The sequence below is a fragment of the Pagrus major genome, chromosome 8 (genome assembly GCF_040436345.1).
Source record: "Pagrus major chromosome 8, Pma_NU_1.0".
Lineage (NCBI taxonomy): Eukaryota > Metazoa > Chordata > Actinopteri > Spariformes > Sparidae > Pagrus > Pagrus major.
Genome location: NC_133222.1, coordinates 9,546,135 through 9,567,434, shown reverse-complemented (window position 1 = coordinate 9,567,434; position 21,300 = coordinate 9,546,135). Strand labels below are relative to the sequence as shown.

Genomic DNA, 21,300 nt, shown 5'->3' with positions numbered 1-21,300 from the left:
TGGACCCTAACAGGAGGGCTTGGGGATGTCTATATGTTTATGTTACAAGTCAGCCGCAGCCACAGCCTGTGTGCATTGACAGGGTCCAGACAGAATGCCTTTATCAGAGCTTCATGAGGCAGCCCCTGGGAACACGCTGTCTGCCAGCACAGAGAGACTCCCCACTGTCAGGCCCACTCTTCTCCACGAAAGGCGCAGGAAGAGAGCAATTCCCACACTAGCAGAGCCTCCCCCACTGGGCTCGGATCTGGACAGACACTGGAGGCTCAGCACTGTCCAAAAAAGGAGAAACTATCACAAATATGCCTCCTTTGAGATTAACATCTCATGGTCTCATCATGGGGAGAGGGGACCATCTGCATTTAGGCATCATCTTACTCCGCTCCGCTGCATCGAGGGGGCTTTAGCTTCACGTGTGTCTTTTAGTCCACATCAGGTGTTAATTGAGCTCTTTATCCTAAGTTAATTTTGAAAGCGGGGAACTCTGTTCGAATCTGCTAAAAAGCCATTGCAATCCGTGTCAGGAGCTCCTGATGGACCCAGAGAGCCATGCACTGGGAAATGATAGCTCACTCGATATGGAGCCTCATCAGTTAGGCTCACATTCCTTTTCATATTTTCTTGTTTAAGCAACCCAATTACATGATTTAGAATTCAAAATCTAATAAGAGATATGAAGCATTATTTAACTGCAGCGGATACACATGCAAGGTAAATTTTGCCAGAAACACAGCTCCGGCAGGAAATAAAGGAGGAAACCATATTGGCTTTCATTTCTAAAAGGGAAAAACAGACAAATAGATGTACTCTGAAGTATGCATCAAGAGGCAGAGCTCTCATGATTATCATTATTCATGTGCTTTAAGATTCTTGAAATCCTCCATCTCCTTAGCAACCAAAAACTGAAGTCCTTCCTACATTAATCATTTGATGATATTTTTTATCTTTGTTCATTTCTCTTTTCGACCGTGTTCGTGAGTGCAGAAAAAACAAAAATAAATAAAAGATCTCCTTCTGAAATGGAAAAGCATGGGCAAACTGGGGATGGACTAAATGAATCCTAAATGTCTACTGATTAGAAAACCTGTGTGAAATCATATTCTCATTTCAGATAAAATTGTAAAAGCTTCCTTTTAAGGTGCTGTAATGGAGAACCAATTTGATCTCCCGCACAAAGGTAAACATATTCTTGCAGACACGTGGGGTGTTATCAAAGGCTGGAAAAAGCTCATTTAGCATCATTTTAATTAGAATAAACGGTGCCAAATTTGAATTCTCAGACTGAATATTTTTCAAGTGACTTTTTTTTTTTTTGACAAAGATAAGAATTGCATCTAAATGAAAGACACCTGTGTTCCTGGTGAATCATCTCACATGCGGCTAACAAACAATTTGCCAGGATAAAACACAGAAACACTCTCTGGGGCTTTAATGTGCGGTGGCTCGTCTCATGCACGCCACAGATCATGACACGGGCAGTCTGTCTGACTGGTGTGCTCAAGGAGACCCAGCGGTGACTGTGGACTGTTGGGTGAGAGATGGAGCAACCCCCCAGCCCAGTCTAGCACCCCCACAACCACCTCCTCACCCTCCCCTCTAACTCCCCTGGGCTAGGCTCTGGGAGCAAGTCAACCCCAGACCAGCACTGCCAGCCGGGGGGCAATGAAAGGGCTGTTTCATCTTCCCTGTTCGTTTCTATTGGAGATCTATGGACTTGTTTTGCCTCTCTGTTTCTTTATGTTATGATTAAATATTGTCTATCTGCACAATTGATACCTGAGGCCAAAGGGAAGTCACTTTGCCCACACATAATTTGTAAGCTGTCTCTTTCCCAGAGGACAGATTTGTTCACAGGCAGAGAATCTGTTCTGTATTATCCTGCTGTAACACTGCCTTGCCTTTCGTCTCTCTTTAACGTCATGCCTTCACATTCTTGCTGCTCTGTCTGAGGTTTAAATATTTCCTTCCTCAAGGGGGAAAAAAAGGGGGGATAAAAACATATTTGAGTGGTAATCATAACCTTCTCAGAGGGAAAAGCCTTTATTCACATGTTACAGGAAAGACTAGGGGGAAAAAGCAAAGGCTTTGAAGCCATCAAATTTAACACTGATCACTCTTTAACCCCAAATATTTTTAAAGAAGACTTTGATAGGAGGTGTAAAGCTACACTGCTTGATCTAACTGCATGATATCACATTCAAGTGACAGCGAGACCATAACAAGACTTTCAAATAAGCCACTTTAAATTAAAGCTGACAGCTTAAAACAAACATGGGTGACTGCTTAATTAGTAAATGAAAGGAGATATTTCATTTCCACGGAGTGTGAAAGGGCTTAGGGAAGCTCACGGAAAACCTTTCAGAAAGCTTTAAAGAGACGAAGGCTGAGTTCAGAAACATGTGCGACGTATTGAGACAATCTTAAACCTCCCTCTAAAGACGCTGCCGTTTCCTACACTAAAAGAAGTAAACATTCCTCTCTTATAAATTGAGGTTTTAAGGTAAAGACAAATGTAATAACCATTCTATATGAAATTCGGTGCATAAACATAATCCGGCCCGATTCTATATTCATAAATACACTGAATTTTCTGGACCACTGCTGTTTGTTTAAGCACCAGTTTGCCTGTTTTTTCGAGCAATGATAGCAGGTCCCACTCTGTGTGTGCAGACATATCATGCGAGTTTCATCTGTGAATTAGCCCATCCTTTCAGACAGGATTTGGTGGATGTGCCTGTGTTTTTAAAAGAATCTGGCTTCTTTCGTAGCCCCAGGTCATCACAACAGAATATATTGAGCGCATTATGGATATGAATCCTGGGCCTAGACACGCAGCGCAAGGGTCATTGCTCGGAGGCTTTGCGTTAGCTCCACACTTCATTGCCATAAAGCAATAATACACATCCCTGTTAACTCTTCCTTCTTTACAGAAAACAGTGGGATGAGTATAATTGAATATTATGTGCTGTGGGGAAGTATAATTTTCAGGCTACTTAAAGATTTCCTGTTGTTTTGTTTTTCAAGAGACACTAGAGAGATATATTAATAAACATCATCACTTATGATTTCTCACAAACGAACAAGTGAAAATGACTGATAACCTTTAGGGCAGAGTATAAGTTTACTGCTGTGTTATTGTACTTTGTTCATTTGTTCTGGTTGTAAAAGGTCGTTCTCGTCGCAACTATCACATTTAGACAATGATGATACGAACAAAATAGATTTCATCACCAACATCTGTGTGCAAAATCTAATTGACACTGCTGTTTAGATTTGATTTATAGATTTTAAGAGGGTGGCAGTATCTCAGCGGAGTACATTTGTAGAGTGACACTGAATACCCAGAGGAGCAGAATAAAGAGCTACATGCTACGACTGTTTCATAGATGTTGCCCTCATTTGGGATGCAGGAAAATATTTCTATTCTTAGTTAGAAAAGAGCCTCTGAGAGGTAGCTGTCACTGTGACTGTGAAATACTGTGAAATACCAACTAGAACCTGTGTGGCTCGTTGGTAAAATTGAGTTCATTTGTATCAGAATCGCAGCTTTTTTTGCTAAACCAGGAATTTGTACTCGCCAGAAGCAACGCAGACAATGTTATGTGTTTGATTTAACCTTGGTTATTCAGAGAGAAATTTTCTCAGACAATTTTTTACACAAGCCACTGTGTAATGTTAAAACATTCAGTGTTTATATTCAACCTTTTATTTATAGTGAAAAGTGATAACTCGCCACCAAAACATATTATCCCTTAAAATGTTAGAAAGAGACAAGATAAAATACCTTCTCGTCTTCCTCCTCGTCGTCACCCATGCTCATGTTCACCTAAGAGAAAATAAAGGGTAGTGGGTGATTTCAAACGAACGGGACATGTGGGCACTGGAGCATTTTTAACAAACACCTAGTAATGAAATTTTCTTTGAGTACATTCACCCCTATTGGGAGAGGCTTGTTTCCATAGAGACTGCATCACAGGGGTGACCTCACACAAAAGGAGAGGTGAAAGAGGGCCTTCCTCACAAGAGCACTGTCACACCAAAGCAATCTCATTTCTCCACAACATAAGCACACAGAAAAACAGAAAAGAGGAGGGAAAAAAAAAACACATTTAATTTGGATGCTGTTGCCTAGATCACTTTATATCAAGTCATCCCTGACCCCAATGTGGTGCACACTGTGACATTGCCCGGGAACAGAGCTGTGTCATTGCCGGCCAGAGGGTCACAGAGGGGTGGCAGAGTCTCCACACTGGATATGAGGGTGAGCATGGGCTTTAACATTGCCCAGGGACGGCATCTCTTTGCCAACAGCCATAAACACAATCACCGGGCCGGGTTTGTTACTTTGGGGAGGGTGTGTGAGCAGGCCAGGCCCCTGGCTGGCCGGTGAGAAGGCTTACAACACAGTGAAATTGGGGGGCAGTCAGAAGTGTGAACAGCATTAACCTTCACAGACATGTGTAGGGCAAACATAATTTCCATAACAGTAGATAGAGATAGTAGAATGCAGTGTGGAGAACTATAGTCCTGCTTTTACAGATGTGCTGAGACTATATCAACAGACTGTAGGCTATACATACATTTACAGTGATTCAATTTTAGTGGCTCCTTACTGCTTGGTGTTTTATTGGGCCTCTGGACGCAAGGTAGAAACTAGTTTAAATAGCTATAAAACATGTGGAATGCTGCTACAACTGACTGCACTGTGAGGTGAATTTATAGAACAGCTCCTGCATTATATAATATACATGCAAGTGTAAGAGATGCTAATTGGCATTAGAGCTGCAACCATTAAACGTTTCATTTTTTTGTTGAGCGAAAGAAAATTAGTTGTACAACTACTTTGATAATTGATTCATTATTTAAGTCATTTTTAAAGCAGAAATGTCAAACGTGTTGTTTCCAGCTGCTAAATGTAAGAATTTGCTACTTGTGTTTGTCATTTATGATAGAAAATTAAGTCTTTGGGTTTCGGTTGACAAAACGCACCATTTAAAGACGTGTCTTTGGGCTCTGGGAAATTGTGATGAGCATCTTTCACAATTTTGACTCAACAATTAATTGTGAAAATAATCAGCAGATTAATCGATAATGAAAACAATTGTTACATAACTGTCAAACTGCATTTGCCCATTGTGTCCCCAAAGGATTTTATTCCATCAGGGTGTGAACAGAGTAAGGTTAACATATAGATTGAATTTACACTGTAACAGCATGTGTCTACAGATGCGTATGGGTGAATACTGAAGAGTTCGGAGTCACTCACTAGGTCCTGGTTGGAGCTGGCCTTCCCTGCAGAGAGCTGGAAGTACTGCCATCCAATGAGCAGAAGCAGGAACAAGGGCAGCATGAAGAGATCCCAGTTCCACACTGTCACGAGGAAGATCTAAAGAAGACAGGACATGACAGTGTAACGCAAAGCCCATCACGCTAAAGCAAGGACCCAGCTTTCAAATCTCAGCAAGCTCAATGCTCCCAAAACAAAATATATAATGGATTTAACCACATCCTAAATCTCATGAAAAGCACTACAGACTGTAAAGCCTCTGAGATTTACAGCCGATGGCAACAGATTTTACTCTTAGTGGTTTGAAAGTAACAGACATTCAGGGACAACTTTTAATATCTTGAAATCCTATTTATATACACCAATAACACTGCGCTGGCAGAGTGCCTTACTGCAGAACAGAAAGTATGACATGGATAGGCATGGTATGCTGTCTTTTAACTAGCACATCAAATCCTCTTAGATTCGGAGGCAGTGAGGCTCTCTGACGAGGCGCATATGGCAACTGGAGAAGCATTTGCAACATTTACCCCCTCCGTGGCGATGATACTGAGAAAAGCCAAGACCCCTGGTAGAAATAAGATGGATCACACTGAATGAGTAATCCCTCATAATTCTGTAAAGGAGTGGTGCTAAGCACGTTGCACAACACCCACTGCATTTCACAGCAGAGCACTAATTGGACGGCTGCATTTAAACCCATTTAGTGACAGCCTAATGAGTCTGTCTCCAACTGAAATTATCAGGAATGTGTGAGGAGGATCACACCAGCAGGTTGACAGGGATGAAATAAAAATGTCCCCCACAGCAAGTTGAATCTTAAAATCTATTATAGTGTGATTATGCGCCAATACACCCAACATATGGTCCACTTTTACTTACCACAGACATCTTTCATAATGTAAAATCTTTCTCATTCTTCATATACAACAGTTTCTCTAATTAATGTGTCCATTACAGCAGTTAGATTCATCTTACTTTCTTAACAAGTTGTTGTTTATTTTTGCAAAGTTCATATGAAAACATTGTGTATAACTTCTAAGCTGAACCCACATGATGCTAGCACTGTGCAGCCTAGGCTCACAGAGCTGGAGGCTGCGTAGAGTATGAACAATATGTTTGAGTTAAGCCCGAGACAGGATGTGAAGCACTGGGGCCTTCAGGCCTCAATAGCGGGCCTGTAAACAGCAGACTGCTCCTGTCATAGCAACCATACAGAGTCCGTGCATGTTGCTCTGGGGGGCGATCTACCTACTGCCACACCAGGCCTAGGTTCAAATGGCCACCAGGGAAACGTGAACCATGAGTAATGCAGACAACACTGTGGCCTAGCCGCCCTAGGCTTCACTACTGTACAGCTTATTATCCCTCAATATAACCTGGGAGATGGCGGGTGAGCCGAGGCCCCATGCGGAAACACGGCGGGATGACCAAGAAATAAAGGAAGGAACAATGTTATTTTTCATAAGAGCTCATCTGAATTACGTATCCGGCATCAAACTAGAGCTGGTGGGGGATGAAAAAAGGTAAACAATGAATATGCATGATGTGCAGAGGTAGCTGCAGTACATCTCCTCTCTGTTATGAATAACCTACGTCATGTGTTGTCACCTCAGTTCCCATGAGGCGGTTCTAAAGCGACGCTCCCCTCACCCCAGAGGAATTCAGCTGGACAGGTAGCTTGTCATATTCCCAGTATTCTCATAAAAAAGCGAAAAGAAAAGAGGGGGAAATGTGCCTGGAAACTGACATGAGCCCAGCAGGAATGTTGAACCTCCTTGCCCTCCCTGCAAAAGCTGCTACATTAACCACTAAAGTCTAATTGCTTGGTCTCTGTCTTCCTGTGCAAGTCAACAGAGGGAGCCAATTCATTTCCACCCAGGGAGCCGGCAGAGAGAATCTGTCACAGGTATTCATAATCGCCCACTAATGCAAATTTCTGCTCACCGCGTTCTGGCTCAGTGGACAAGATAAAAGCCTACAGAAATACAATGCCTTGTGTCTAAACTGAGTGCTTAAATGAGGGTATAAACCAAAACTGTCAGAAATATCTTCTCAATTCCTCCCTCATGGTATGTCAGCCCATGTGTTCAGGATTTACATGCTTTTTTAACACTAATAAAAACGACGGAGAGAAACATCTGGGAAAACCTCTCGGATTCCTTCACTCAGGTGCACAGACTGAGACTCTGCCGTCAGATATCCCGCGGTAATGAGCAGAGGCAGGACTATACCTTCCCCTTGTCTCCTCGCATTCTCCGGAGTTTCTGTGAAATGGAGACAGAGCTAATTCCCCACTAAGTGGTTTATGTTTTATTAGCGAGCAGCTGAGTGATTAAAGGACGTGTTGGACAAAGTGCAACCTTTCAGGCGTAAGTGTAAATTTGTATAAAAAATAATCCACATTTTAATTGCCGTCAGAGATGGGCTACGTTTCAGTCTTACTGTGGATTTTTTCGTCTGCCTACAAATTACGCATGACAAGTTAAACCTTGAAGTTTTTAAACATGGCGATGCTTGTATGTTTCATGAATGGTAAAACAGTCATTTATTTAACTTGGAGAGGACATAAAGCAGCAAACAAAAGCAAGGGAGGTGATAATTAATGATATACCTGAACATTTAGGTTTACACACAGCAGAATTGGATAACGAATGACTTGTAATTGAACAAGTGTTAGTATGTATGTCTGGGAGGAGTGTCTCTAATGTAGAAAACCTCCCTTGACAAACACCATTTAGCTGAAAAATGTCTGTATGATTATGCACAGGGTGCCTGGGGAGAAAAAAAAGAATGAATTAATAAAACTATTAGCACACGGTGGAGTAGATGATGGAGATGCACTCTCCTTAGCCACCTGTAAGCGCTTGGAGAAGGGGGCAACCCTGGGCAGAGCAATTCTGCCAGCAGGGTTAAGAACAGCCTGACAGATTTGTTTTATAGTGCCATTAATATGATTCCACTAAATGCATTCTGCGCCTTCTCATGCAGATCCCCTGGCCAGCAGAATCCAGCACCTAATAATAAAGCACTCAGCGATTAAAAGTGTGAATAAAATAACTTAAAGCTGAGCAAGCATGGCAGCTCCCACCACCCACACTCTCCCAGGAGAGGGAGAAGGGATCGTAGCAGGAACAAAGGGACAAAGACACCCTCTATAAGAGTTTCTACCATCCTGTAAATTGATTAACAGAGGAGGGGGTGGCCCGGTCTACCAACCCAAACTAACTGACTGGCAGACGCACCAACAGACTGCATGGCTGCCAAATGCTGCTATACACGAAAACATAAATGGGATAAAATTAGGATAAAATACAGGCTTTACCTCAGTATAACACATAATACTGTTCGTGAGCCAAGTTGATGTAAAGTCGCAGCACATGGGGCCACACAATATCAATGCTGTTGCAGCTAACTAAAAACACCCTTTCCACTATTTTCATTTTTTTTAACATGGCAGATTACAAAAATACCCTTATTTTGAAGACTACGTACCATCCAAAAACACGTAAAGATTTAATCTTGGCTATATCTTTACTACTCTCTTCAGTTGCACTCCACTTGGAAAGCTAAACAAAGCGAGAAGAGCGCCAGCCAGCATTATGAGGGTCAGTCATGGGGGCTGTGGACGGATGCCAGATTACGTGAATATATACTGAAAGAGTTTAACAAGGCTGACTACAGGCTGCAGGGTTTGTGTATGTATGTGTGGTTGGCTGTGTGTGTATGTGTGTTTTTTGTGTGTGTGTGTGTGTGTGTGCAAGAGACGGGGAAAAGGACAGAACCCGTGCGGGTGACTATGTGCAAGTATGGCATACACAAAAATTAATCAAATAAATTCAAATGATTAATATTTTGAAAATAAATCAGAACCTCTACAAAACCTTGAATAGTCTTTACTCTGAGAGAGATGTTCTTTTTCTGGGTGAAATCAAGGGCAGTAAAATTAATCTGCATTACTTCCTCAATTAAAATATAACAAAAAAAAAAGAGATTAATAATGAATCAAAGGCACAAGTAGCAGCTCAGCTCACGCAGGTCTTTTTTTTTTCAGCTGGGCTGAAACAGAGTCTGGCTGAGGGCTTATGTTGGGGACAGGAGCGGCAGGCTTTAAAGTAGCTGTAAACGCAGAGCAATGAGACATGTAATTTGTGTTGAGCTCGGGCCAGTGTGGGGACAGGCTTTCAGGGGGTGTCGGAGGCAGAGGAAGCACAGATAAGATTTCTCTTCGGGGCAGGTAGAGTGTGTGGGCAGCTATGGTGCTCTGAGCTAACGCTGAATAAATATTTCACATATGCTCAGCTCAAGTCTTATCGACTGGGGAGAGAGGGAGAGAGAGAGAGAGCGAGAGAGAGAGAGAGAGAGAGAGAGAGAGAGGCTTTATTCGAGTGAGTGCAATAAAATGGGGAATCTCATGTCCCTCTTCAGCGGGGCGAAATCGGTTGTGGACGGTCCTGGAGTGTGATGCAATTTACAATTCAATTTTTAAAACGGATATGGATTTAGTAACACTGATATTTACTGTACTTAAGTTACTCAAGTTGTGTTTAGTTCTCCACTTTGTTTACAAGTATTACTTGTAAGTATTGTAAGTATTATTACTATTATTTTTCTGTATGATAGCTTAATAAAAAAGTAAACATTTTTAGTAATAAGGCCATAGCCAAATATAAATATAAAAAAATATATTCTTTAGGTAAATAAAAAAATAACATAAAAACAGTGCTATATGGTCCAATTTCATTTAATTCAATGTTCACAAATTAATTGTAATTTGTAAACAAAAGGTTTGCCATAGCAAAATGATAACAAAATGCCACAGCTTATAAGGACGCCTACACAGTACAGTGAAATAGTGATAGCAGCTCTTTATCAAAGCACTGAGGAAGAGCAGCCGTGCGAGGCAAGGCATTAGCATTTGCTCACGGGGCCAGCTCTGGCCGTTGTCTCCCCAACTGTCTGACACATGCCAGGGCCAGAGTAGCACCAGTATGAGGCTGGAGCGGGGCAGTCGGCGGGGGCCCCGTGGTGCCTGTCATTGGTGGCTACGCTGACCCCACACTCCGGCACTGGCCACTAGTGTTTAATCCGTGTCGGGAGCGTTAACACTGAGCGACCTCCTGGGTGACAGATCTGCCATGCGAGCCTTTTCCCCTGAGGAGGTGGGGAGGGAGTGGCATGGACTCTCTCTCCCTGTCAGCTCGGCTCACACGCACGTTAACGCGCCGGGGCCAAGACCGGCCCCGGAACAGCCATGCACGAGGGCGGACAGGTCGCCGCCTCAGCTGCCTGGGGAGAGGTGTCCTCTGTGACTAGGAAGGTGGCGAGTATGTTAAAGGCAGTCATTATGATATGGCACACACAATGGGGTTAAACACAGAGCATACTTCATCTAGGCTGAAAAAAACGCATAATAGTAGAAGTACATCAGATGCACAGACAAAACCGTGTTTTCTCAGGAGTCAATAGGTTCATTCAATCAGCAATAATTAGCTTCTTTGTACTTAAAGTTAAATAAAGTGAAAAAATAATGATGTATTTAGTTAATGTAAAAAGAATCAAAAGTGTTCTCAAAACTGAAATCCACGCCCTAAAACATAGAAATAAGGAGCAATTTCAAAGCTCTAATGAATTAGTGAGAGAAAACCTATTAATCCCACTAATAAGGGGACATGTTTCAAGGTTACACATCCCAGTCAGCCAACCTCAAGAGCTATCAAGTGACACATAGCCATTCAGGGCAGCTAAATAATAATAACACTGTGTTAAATCAGGAGGCACTGCTGAGCAGTTTACAAGTAGTCATAGCCTATCATTTAATAATTAATAGATCTCAGACTCAGACAAAACCATGAATACACCCATCACCATCACTGCCATAATTTTTTTTCCCCTACTAGACACATTCCCACTGCGAGGTCTGTGAGAACTCTCGCAGCCACAGAGATGGAGAGTGTAACCCCCATGAGACTGAAGAAACCCACTCCTTTAAGGCCTCCAACTTTTTCCAACAGAGACAAAACAGATGCAAAGCAGAAACAAGGAGACAATTCACAGGCGTGCTCAGTCCTCTCTCTGTTCTCACAAAAGCTCGGCCACACTGCAATGCAGCAAACCACAAACAGTCCGATCCAAGACTCACAAAGCATCTCATTTTCAGGGACAGTGTTAACAAGAACAATTATGACAACTCTGATTATGGCTTTGATCTCGGCCAGGCTGGTGTTCTGGTTAATGGCCCCGACTGCTGTGGCTCCACACAGGTGGTCTCCCCGGACCTCTGGAGTCAGATCTGACCCTGTCCTGCCCTCATCTGGGGAGACGATGATTCTATCAGCTCCCCAAAAAAAGTGCCCGTTGCAGCTGCCAAGTGTGTTTACAGCTGCACGGCATCAAACATTCATCAAATGCCATCTTTACAGTGTGTGATGTGAGGCAATCAGCATTTCACAGGCTGTCAAATGATGTCTAAAGCGGTTGCTACCTGGCAGTGTCAAAAAGAAAACGGTTCAAATACTCTCATAAGGTATACAGGTTTCTTTCTAGTCTACCTCCTGACAGATGAGGTACCTCATATGTTAAAATATTAATTCTACTTAAATACTTAAAGCGGTCTAATGACAGCAAAGCTCAAAATCAGCTTTCAAGTGTAAATGATCCTTTTTCTTTTTTCTTTTTTTTTTTTTTTTTAACTTTCATCCATTTCATCTAAATCAAAATTGTTCTCAACTTTAAACTTCTGAAGCAGATTAATTTGGCCGGCTAATACATGCCCATTTAGCTTCTTTTTTTTTTTCTTCCTTTTTGGTGGAAGAAACTTGTGTCTCTTGGTCTAATGCACAGAATGGAGGATTTCACTCCAAGTTGTTCCCACAAATGGCTCCTGTTGGGAAAAGTAACTGATCTCCTCGGCGTCTCCGTTCGCGTTTCCAGCAGTGCTGTAGCTCCATCTACAGGTCCCGTTCTTGTGTGCAGCAAAGAACTCTGGGTGACCCCTCTGCAGTCACTGCTGATGTATAGCACATTCATCTCGCTCAGTCTTAGTGAAAAGCACATCTAAAGGCCGTTATTTTATGAAGATTTTAGCTGTCACATTTCCTCTCTCTCAGAGAAAGGAACATGCTGTTGTCAAACTCTTGAAAAGCGCAGATCCTAGGCTCATTACTGTAGCATAAACAAGAAGAGGAGGAAAAAAATCCAAATTTCTTGTTTGTATTTCCATTCACTGATGAAAATGTTTATGAGGATTTGCCAGAACTTTGTTTTAATGCGTGAGAAAGATTTTTTCTTTTCTTTTCCTTTTTTCTTTTTTTGCAACATTACCTAATTAGAGAAACTCTATTTTAAAACTGCTGCACATTGGTGGAAAATCGAAGGCGACTTCAAACGCTACGGACTCTGCTGATGAGATTGCACAATCAAAACAAGTGACCTCCTGCACTCGCAAACAGTGACAATCCTGCAAGTATTTCCATTCCTTACAGAGTTTCCTCTCACACACAGCAACACTGAGCAGCAGCATAAAACCAAATAAACCATCAATCTGTAAATGCTAATTTGATATGTTCCTGGATATGCAGCTTTCTAATTTGCCACTCATGAGGGAAAAGTTATCTTGATGTGAACAAAGAAGACTTCGGCGAAAGAAAAAACTAAACACTTTTTTTCCTCACTCTTATTCACTTGGTTCACGTGAACCAGAGCAGTGATCCCTCATGCAAAATTTGAATACCTTACACACCACATACCAACAACCACTTCATAATGCATACATGAATCTACATAAACAGGATACAAATGTAGACTGCATGCTGTGTGGAGGTCAGAAAATTGGCCTGTGGGACTGAGTGATATAATGGCTAAGTATTCCTGGTAAAGCACTACACGAGCGTCCCGCAGTCCCAGTAGAAACCACAGCAGCGGTAATGCATTACAGGATGTATATGGTGTAAAAGGGTAGGACTGGTCTGCCTGCTTGATAAATAATGTATTGTAATGTATATTAAAGCTAGACCCACCACTGCAGCGTTTCCTACCGGCATACCCTGAGAAGCCCTTGTGCTGCCTGCCACTGTGGAAAAGAGCAGACACTAGTGGTATAATTATGCACATCTGAGAGGCAAGCAGAGGCCATCTGTCAATGTCTGAATCAGTTACCTTATTACCACTGCCTAAAGATATAAAGATAGGAGTGGGAGCTGCTTTCATTAAGGCACATGGTGGCATGCTGCTTTAGACAGCTCCAAACACTAACTTAATTGCAAATGATGACTTGGAGGTGGAGAGAGGAGGAGGAGTGGCTGTACAGTGAGCAGCCTTGGAGTGGGCAGGGGCACAAGTGTGGATAGTGGCATGGCACCGACGCAGTCAGTGAAGACCTCGTTGTTGCCCTCACTCAGTGTCAGACGCTAGTTCAGAGCTTTCTCCTGTTACTATCAATTAGAAGCCATATTTACATGTGATTTGCATGTTTGACCGTGATTGTTGAGAATATAATGAATCATTGAAAAAAAAGAACTTTTCACTTGTTGAACTCTGCTGATGAGTGGGTGATGAATACACAGTGGCAGATTCACTCCGGGCAAGCACCTTCGACACTTAGACTATTTGAAGCACAACTCATCGCAGACAAAGGCGTACTCTGACTACTCTGTTACTGTCTGCTTTTAAAAATATCGACCAGTGAGCTGATGTGAGTGTCTGAAAAACAGAGCAGTTGTTTCCAATAACAGGACTAAGCAGCCACAGACAATGTCACGAGAATTACCGTCTTCAGATGACACACGCAAGCGACAAAAATAAGATTGGGAAGCACTATGCTACAGTTACGGTGATCATGATGAAAACGGTGAGTGTGTGAGTCTTTTTCCTTCATTCTAAGATCTCTATTTGTGTGCCTGACTTCTAAACAGCAGGTGGAGTAGAAGTGGAAATGAAAGATTAGAGTGTGCCACCACACACTCCCATCGCCTGCGGAGGATCTAATTATAGGTGGAAGAAGATGGCCCCATCCCGCTGACCTGTCACCTGTCAGCCTGCCTATCCTCCTGCTCTCCTGCCCATATCCCTGCCTCCCAGTCTCTCGCTATCTACCTTCGTGGACCGCACTCTTACCCAACTGTCTCCCTCTTTCTCTGCTCCAACTTTCTTTCCCAGATAGTAGCCTGCCTCCCACTCTATCCTTATACAATCGCCTGCATTGTTCTCCGTCTTCCTGTCTGTGTGTCTGCCTGCCTGTCTTGCTGTTCTAAAGGCTGTGATACATTGAGCCCGGCCATTGCCTGGAGGGATTTGCACCTCAGGATCAGTGAGAAGGGCTTATAGAATACACCAGGTATGAATTGCATGTCATTCTGAGACAGAGCAGACAGAAGAAAGGCGGTGAAAGGAGAGTTCTTCACACACCCTGTCTGTGACCGCTTCCTCACCCTGACACGGCGCTGGCAGGGGCTTTCATGGCAAGTGTACACTCTTAATCATGACATTACATGTGCTGTACTGAGGGGGGATTCACAGGGTGATTTAAGATTATTTAAGCTTAGGACCTTAGATCACATACCCTCATTAAAAACAGCTAAACAGAGACATTTAAACAAGGTTCAAATCTCGGAGGCAGAGTGTCACTCCTCCACCCAAGGAAGCTGAGACTGTGATCCTCCTTACACCGTCCCCCGGGTTCGGAGGCTTTGCTAAGAAGTCAGATGTACAAACGCCCAAACCCCACCCCCTTCAAATGCACTCTAATGTCATCAGAACTGAAGGAAAGCCAAGTGGGGTTTGATTTAAAGGATAAAGCACATCCATCACATACGCATGGGATAAAAACAGAAGGCAACCATTGTTTTTCATGGGAAAAAAGACTTGCCGAGAGAAAACGGCTAAACCAAAGATTCTCCTCAACATCTAATTCACATAAAATGAAAGAGTTAAAACCGGGCTGCAGTGAAATGGGACAAAACTTGTTCGCCCCAAGGCTTAAAGAGAGTTCATTAACGTGAGGCAATGACTTACCAGAAAGGCTATTAGACTCCGTTGCGTGCTCTCCCATTGAAAACAGCTTTTAATGTACTGTAACGTGTACAGAACTGCTGTGCTGATTTTTCGTACCCGATATATATTCCGGGCAAGAACCTAATGGGAAATAATTGGAACAAAACACCGGTTAGTATTATTTGATACTGGACATAATGGTTATGACTTTTTCAATGAGGTTGAATCAGCTTTACAATCCCTCATTTACTACTTGTGAGGTTAGATGTTTAAAGCCAATTAAACAAATTACTTTGACTATGTCCGATCCAAACTGTGGCCATGTGTAGCTTTGTTGTGGCCGCTTTATTAGTGGGATGTGAGGGGAACATAATGGCCGAGCTTTCTTTTGTTCCATGTGCTAAATTCTGATAAAATCATCAATAGATATCACCTTTTTGGAGAACTTCAGGTTTTCCTCCATTAATTTCGTCTCCTCTGGTTGGAAGGTTCTGATACCAGCCCTGACCTGGAGCGAAAGAAAATAAATAAATAAACGCCACAGCTTAACTACTTTTTGACTTCACAGTATATTATATAGACCATTATCACCTTTCTAACAAGCCTGAACACGTTTGATTCTTACTTTGTTATAGATGACTTCCAGCACCAGAGTGATGGTTCCTTTTGATACATTTCCCAAGTCTTCTTTCTTCAGGAACAGACAAATCTCCTGCCCATTCTGAACCTATTAGAATTAGAAAAAATATATCAGATATTTTACGAGGTCAGACCTTTACAAATGTTATCCTGTCACGGAAGTAATGCATTGGCTGATCATAAACAATCTTACAGTCAGTAATGGAATGGCCACTTTCCCCAAAAAGTTTGGGGCTTTGTCTCCATTTTCATCGAGGACGGTCAACTCTAACACATCATGAATGTCCTTGATGGGGCTGTAACACAAGAGTTAAGAATTATTTCCTTTATATTCAAATATACATTACAGAATATGTTTTGTTTTTTTCTCCACATGTCTTACTTACAATGTAAAGGCTTTGCCCCAGTCCGGATTGAGGGACCTGTAGATCGTGTGAGTTTGAAGTTTGCTGTTACCGAGTTCAACAACACAGAAGGAGTTGCTTTTTCCTGAAAATGACAAGGAGGTATTTTAGTTAAAGTCCCCCTCCACTCAAAAATGTTTTTCTTCTTGTTTCCACAGTTGAAAGCTTCACTGTGTGGAATGATGCATGTGCATAATTTGACACTAGAAGGCTATTTTTTCATACATTACTGAAAGTGTCAATTTTCTCTGCATGATTTGTGACTTCACAAATAGTTTGGAAGCCAATCCCGGTCCTGTATTCAATTTGCACAAGTGTGATGTGAGTCTGGGGCCTCCAGCACACAGAGAAGTGAAGTAGCAGACATTGTGTGTCCAGCTGTTATGGAACTTTGGAAATAAAACATAAAACATACATACATATTCATATACTCTGGAACTTTAAATGATGCAGAAAGAGTAGATTTTAAGGACTTTAACAAGATAACTGAACTTTTTTGTGAAAAACCATCATCAATCAGACACAAATTATTATTCAAATTAGAGTAATTTAAATACATATTTAAAAATGCCTGAAGGGTAGCTTTAATGTGAAGAAAAGTCGATGACCATGAGAATAGGAGACAGAGAAGTGGATTGTTGTTATGGATTACCATTGAGGTCTGTTGCATGAAGATCATTTGCCCTTATAACCTTGACCTGAAGGAAGCCAACTTCATCCATACACTTGTGTGAGTTCTTTAAGCACTGAAAAAAAATATTCAAAACACATTTTTTGAGCATGATCAATAAGGTAGCACAGAAAAATGCATTCTTAAGACCTGGTGTATAACACAATTACATGGGTATTAGTGTAAATGTATCTTTATAAAATCATTACTAATCATAACTTTACTCTTTACACATTTAAATAAAAAAGAGCTTACAAATTTCTCCTTTACTGTGTCTCTCTCCTCAGGCTTCTCCAAGGTAGCTGTTTCAATGTCAGAGATGGAGACTCCCCAGCAGGGTCTCAGGGTGACCAGAAACACCAGTCTGCCCTTTCCTGGGTCCAGCACATGATTGTAGAGCTGCCTCTCATTAACTTGAAGTCTCGATAGGTCAACCTCAAACCTTAGACACAAAAGGAAAATAGTTCCATTGAAACACATAAGGCCAACTAGTTCTGTGGAGGAGCCAATGTGAGCAAAATTTAACACTACCCACCAGGAAATACTCACATCCCCCATGATTCCTCACCCTTCCTCCCTCTCTTAGAGCACACCTCCACCTGCAGAGGCTCCTGGTTATCTTCAGACTGATTGAAGTCAAACTGCTCTCTCCACTGGGGATTGGCCTGAATGCAAAGGTTCTGAGGGCAGTAAAGACACAGATTCAGCACATACAGTACTGTGCGAACACACACACACACACACACACACACACACACACACACTTTGACGCATGTCAGGTTTAATGCATTATCAGGCTGAGCAGCTCCTGCATGACAGGTGGATTAAGTCTTCATTCAGTTCAACCAGAACAAGGCAGGAGAGGAGAAAGAGAGGTGTGCTGTGTGTATGTGTCTCTATTTGTGTGTGCTTGTATGTGTACACCTCAGTAGCCACTCTGGGATTGTAAACACTGACAGCTTCCAATTAGAATCAGCTTTGTCCAACAAACAAACAAGCAGAGAGGAAAGCGGAGAGGTTTACAAAGAAATAACACGACAACACAAGACAAGTGCACCATAGAATCATCAGGGGGGAGGCCAACAAGTACAGGTAGATGAACAGGGCATGCTGGGTATGCAAATGAAGGCAATGAAGCCCAGCACCCGAAGCACAGGGAGAAGTGAGTGGCAGCCTTGCCCAGTCTAATGAGCTGCCTCTGCCATGGCCCAGTGAGCCAAGGTGGAGGTGAGTCACTGACAGGCACCTGCTGAGAGGGAGAAGTGGGGAAGTAAGAGATAGGGGCTGGGAAGAAGGATCTGAAGTATAAAGAGCAGACATTAAAAAGACTGCGGAGCAGGAGGAAAGGGGAGTGTTGGAGAAGTGGGAAAAGAAAAAGACTTTTAAAAAACGTCCAACCTTGCTCTTATACTTCTGATCACCGAGGCGAAGGCGGACGTAGATGTCGCCGTGGCCATACTGCGGCAGGTCCTGTCCCTCCACCAAGGTGATACCAAGCACTCGAGACCACATCTGGTTCTTCGGCTGATTCTTGTGCGTTTCAGCAGGTCGCTGAGTTGGTGCGGCCTGGTTCTGCTGCAGGGCAAAGATACACACAGACAGTGGCAGTTTTATTTTAATGTGCGCTCGCCTCTGTTTACCTGCTCCTGCCTCTGCCTGGCACCTCATCATGCTCACAGAGTGCATGAAAGTAGGACAAAGGTTTACACTATACAGTACATCTCTGTTGGAGCACATTAGCACATCTCTACTGACAGGCAAGCCACACCATGGAGGCTCCTGGAGAGAGAGGAAGAGAGGGACGTCAGCGAGCAGCCAGATGTCCCTGGCTGTGACAGTCCCACTCATCACTGGCTCCCAGACTGAGTGTGGGGAGGCAGGACACTTGGCATACTGCACCAGAGACAGCAGGCAGCAGTGAGTAATGATGCAAACCACACAGCTCTCTCATCAGCAAATTATGCATACATGCAGTATGTATGGCCAGCATCTGACTTTACTGCATGTTGGCAAATTTATCCAGTTTTAATTCAACCAGAAAAATATCAAATCTCTTCAACTGAAGCAATTCGACCAAACTAACAATGATGTTGTGCATTCAAGAACTCTTTGGAAATCAAGGACAAGCCCAGCAAATAATCCACTTCTCCTGCCGTGTGTCACAGAGGGAGTGAGAGAGGGAGGCCTTGATATGTTTCCATGTTAGAGTTCCCGTGAGGCCGTGCGGTGATAGGCCAGGGCTGTAAAAACAAACAGCAGAGAGGTTGTGTAGGGCTGACTGTAATTAAAGAGCAGGACCGTAATCTGCTCTAGCCTCTTTGATTGCCCAGCTCCTTCGACTGCCCCGGCGACGCTGCTTCAAACAGCCCCACTACAACTCCCCTGCCACTCCGGCCCCTCCTCTACACTACGGGGTCACAACCCACATTGCCACCCAATCCGGAGGGGATCAAAGCACATCTCAGGGACCTGAATTAACATGGAATACCACAGGCACAGCCCTATAAATATCAGCCCCTTCAAAAGAAGAGGAACAGAGGGAGTGGAGGAGCGATATAAAACAGGCCTCAGCCAAGTCATCCCAAGTGTTTATCTTGGACACATTTCTATCTCAGCGGCCAATAAAACAATTCCACTTAACTGTAAGTGGCCCCTAAAGAGAATCTATTCCTGGTCCTAAAAGGGCTGTGCGATTGCTTCCATATGGTGGGACAGCATGGGGACAAGCACGATGAGCTCAGACCCAGGTCCATTTGGCTGGTACCTCAGCACTGTCCATCCACAGCTGTGATATTACATCCTAACATCTGGGTTATTGCCCGCTATGCCTGGGAATTATCAGCGTTGCCGATCTTAGGCATCCCACACTGGCAACATGCCTCGAACAGCAGAGCACCCCCTCACCACCACCCCTCCCACCCCTCTCCCGCTTCTCCCATACGCCCCCCTCCTGTTTGAAACACTATCACACAGCAGAGTTTTACTCAGGCACTTGCCATTCCCTGTCTCTGTGGTGGTAACACAGAGGGAGAAAACGATGTTCTGAAAGAGGGGGAGTGGAGCTGTAAGAGCTGGGTATTCAGCACTTCCAGGATAGGTGTTAAATGCAATAAGATATTGTACGTTTGTCAAAAATGAAATGGGAAAAAAATGGCATTGTTACATTGTTAAATTAGCACTGCGATTTAGGCAGCAGAACATTGTGAAGAGTCCCATCACACATTTCTGTCTCCCTTTGAGTATCTTTAACCATCTGTAGTGGATAACCTACAATGTGCATGAAAATGGCTTCATTCCTTTGTCATCTAATTTCAAATTGAGATTGTCTACTGGACCATCAAGAGACTGAACAGTGGCAGATGCAGTGACTACATAGGTGTGAATATAAACCCACTCGCTGCAGTGTGAGTCCCAAACAGCAACCCTCCTATTTCACTCTGAATCTAATTACAGCTGCAATATATTGAAAGCCACTTGAGAAGAGATGGAACTTTGTTTACTACAAAACCAAATACTGCTCTATAATACTCATCTAAGGGCTCTTTCATGAGAACGTATTCAGTCAATATTATTTATTTGGGTTTTGATCAGAATGTAATATCGCACCGTACTTGTTTCACAGCAAATGATACCACTGAAAATATAATATGCAATGCAAAAAAGCTTCAGTGTAAAACCACAAAAGAAATAGGCTGTGCTGAAACCAAGGTTACACACAAAAGCCTGAGTCCTGAGCATACACCTCATTCTTTGTTGCACCATAGTACAGTGAGCTACTGCCCCCTAGTGTTTTAGATAAGTGTAACTGTCAGCGTGTAATTTAGAAATACTGATGGCATTCTGGATACAATTTAAAAGTGTAAAAATAAATGTAAAGATATACAAATCCATACCTTATTCTTCTTTTGTGGCCATCTCTGTGAGAAAAGAAAGAATTACATGAATCAGTACAAACAATTCAGGGGAGACTAGGGATCAACAAATACTTCTCATATCAGAAATATTCTTACGGGGCTTCTTTTGATGGTGGCATCTCTAAACATTAGGCAGACGTCAACCAAAATAACGCCCATGTCGTCTTCTTTACTTTTTGGATCATCGAGACGCAACTCCATTTCATAAGTTCTGTGAAGAGACAGAGAGGGCATTAAAAGTGATGATCACTTATTGATATCTTTATGATAATCTATACCCTAAAATATTATTTAAAAAAAAGTATTATTCCTCACTTGTACAATTCCAGACTTTTCAGGGAAATTGTGCTGGAACCCATGAAATCATCAGAGGTGCGATTTTTATCATAGACCTGC

General features: G+C 42.7%; 1 protein-coding gene across 1 annotated transcript in view; it reads right to left on the bottom strand.

Moving 5' to 3' along the window:
- mctp2a (multiple C2 domains, transmembrane 2a) overlaps window positions 1-21,300 on the bottom strand; it is a 35,178-nt gene that overhangs the window by 5,394 nt on the left and 8,484 nt on the right. Inside the window, exons 6-19 of the mRNA XM_073472161.1 lie at window positions 21,220-21,296; window positions 21,001-21,115; window positions 20,884-20,907; window positions 18,389-18,565; window positions 17,540-17,670; window positions 17,246-17,432; window positions 16,973-17,066; window positions 16,303-16,405; window positions 16,110-16,212; window positions 15,903-16,004; window positions 15,711-15,785; window positions 15,299-15,418; window positions 5,267-5,386; window positions 3,785-3,826 (exon numbers count right to left, since the gene is read on the bottom strand). Of these exons, the coding sequence (XP_073328262.1) occupies window positions 3,785-3,826; window positions 5,267-5,386; window positions 15,299-15,418; window positions 15,711-15,785; window positions 15,903-16,004; window positions 16,110-16,212; window positions 16,303-16,405; window positions 16,973-17,066; window positions 17,246-17,432; window positions 17,540-17,670; window positions 18,389-18,565; window positions 20,884-20,907; window positions 21,001-21,115; window positions 21,220-21,296 (1,470 nt within the window). The remainder of the gene's footprint in view (window positions 1-3,784; window positions 3,827-5,266; window positions 5,387-15,298; window positions 15,419-15,710; window positions 15,786-15,902; window positions 16,005-16,109; window positions 16,213-16,302; window positions 16,406-16,972; window positions 17,067-17,245; window positions 17,433-17,539; window positions 17,671-18,388; window positions 18,566-20,883; window positions 20,908-21,000; window positions 21,116-21,219; window positions 21,297-21,300) is intronic.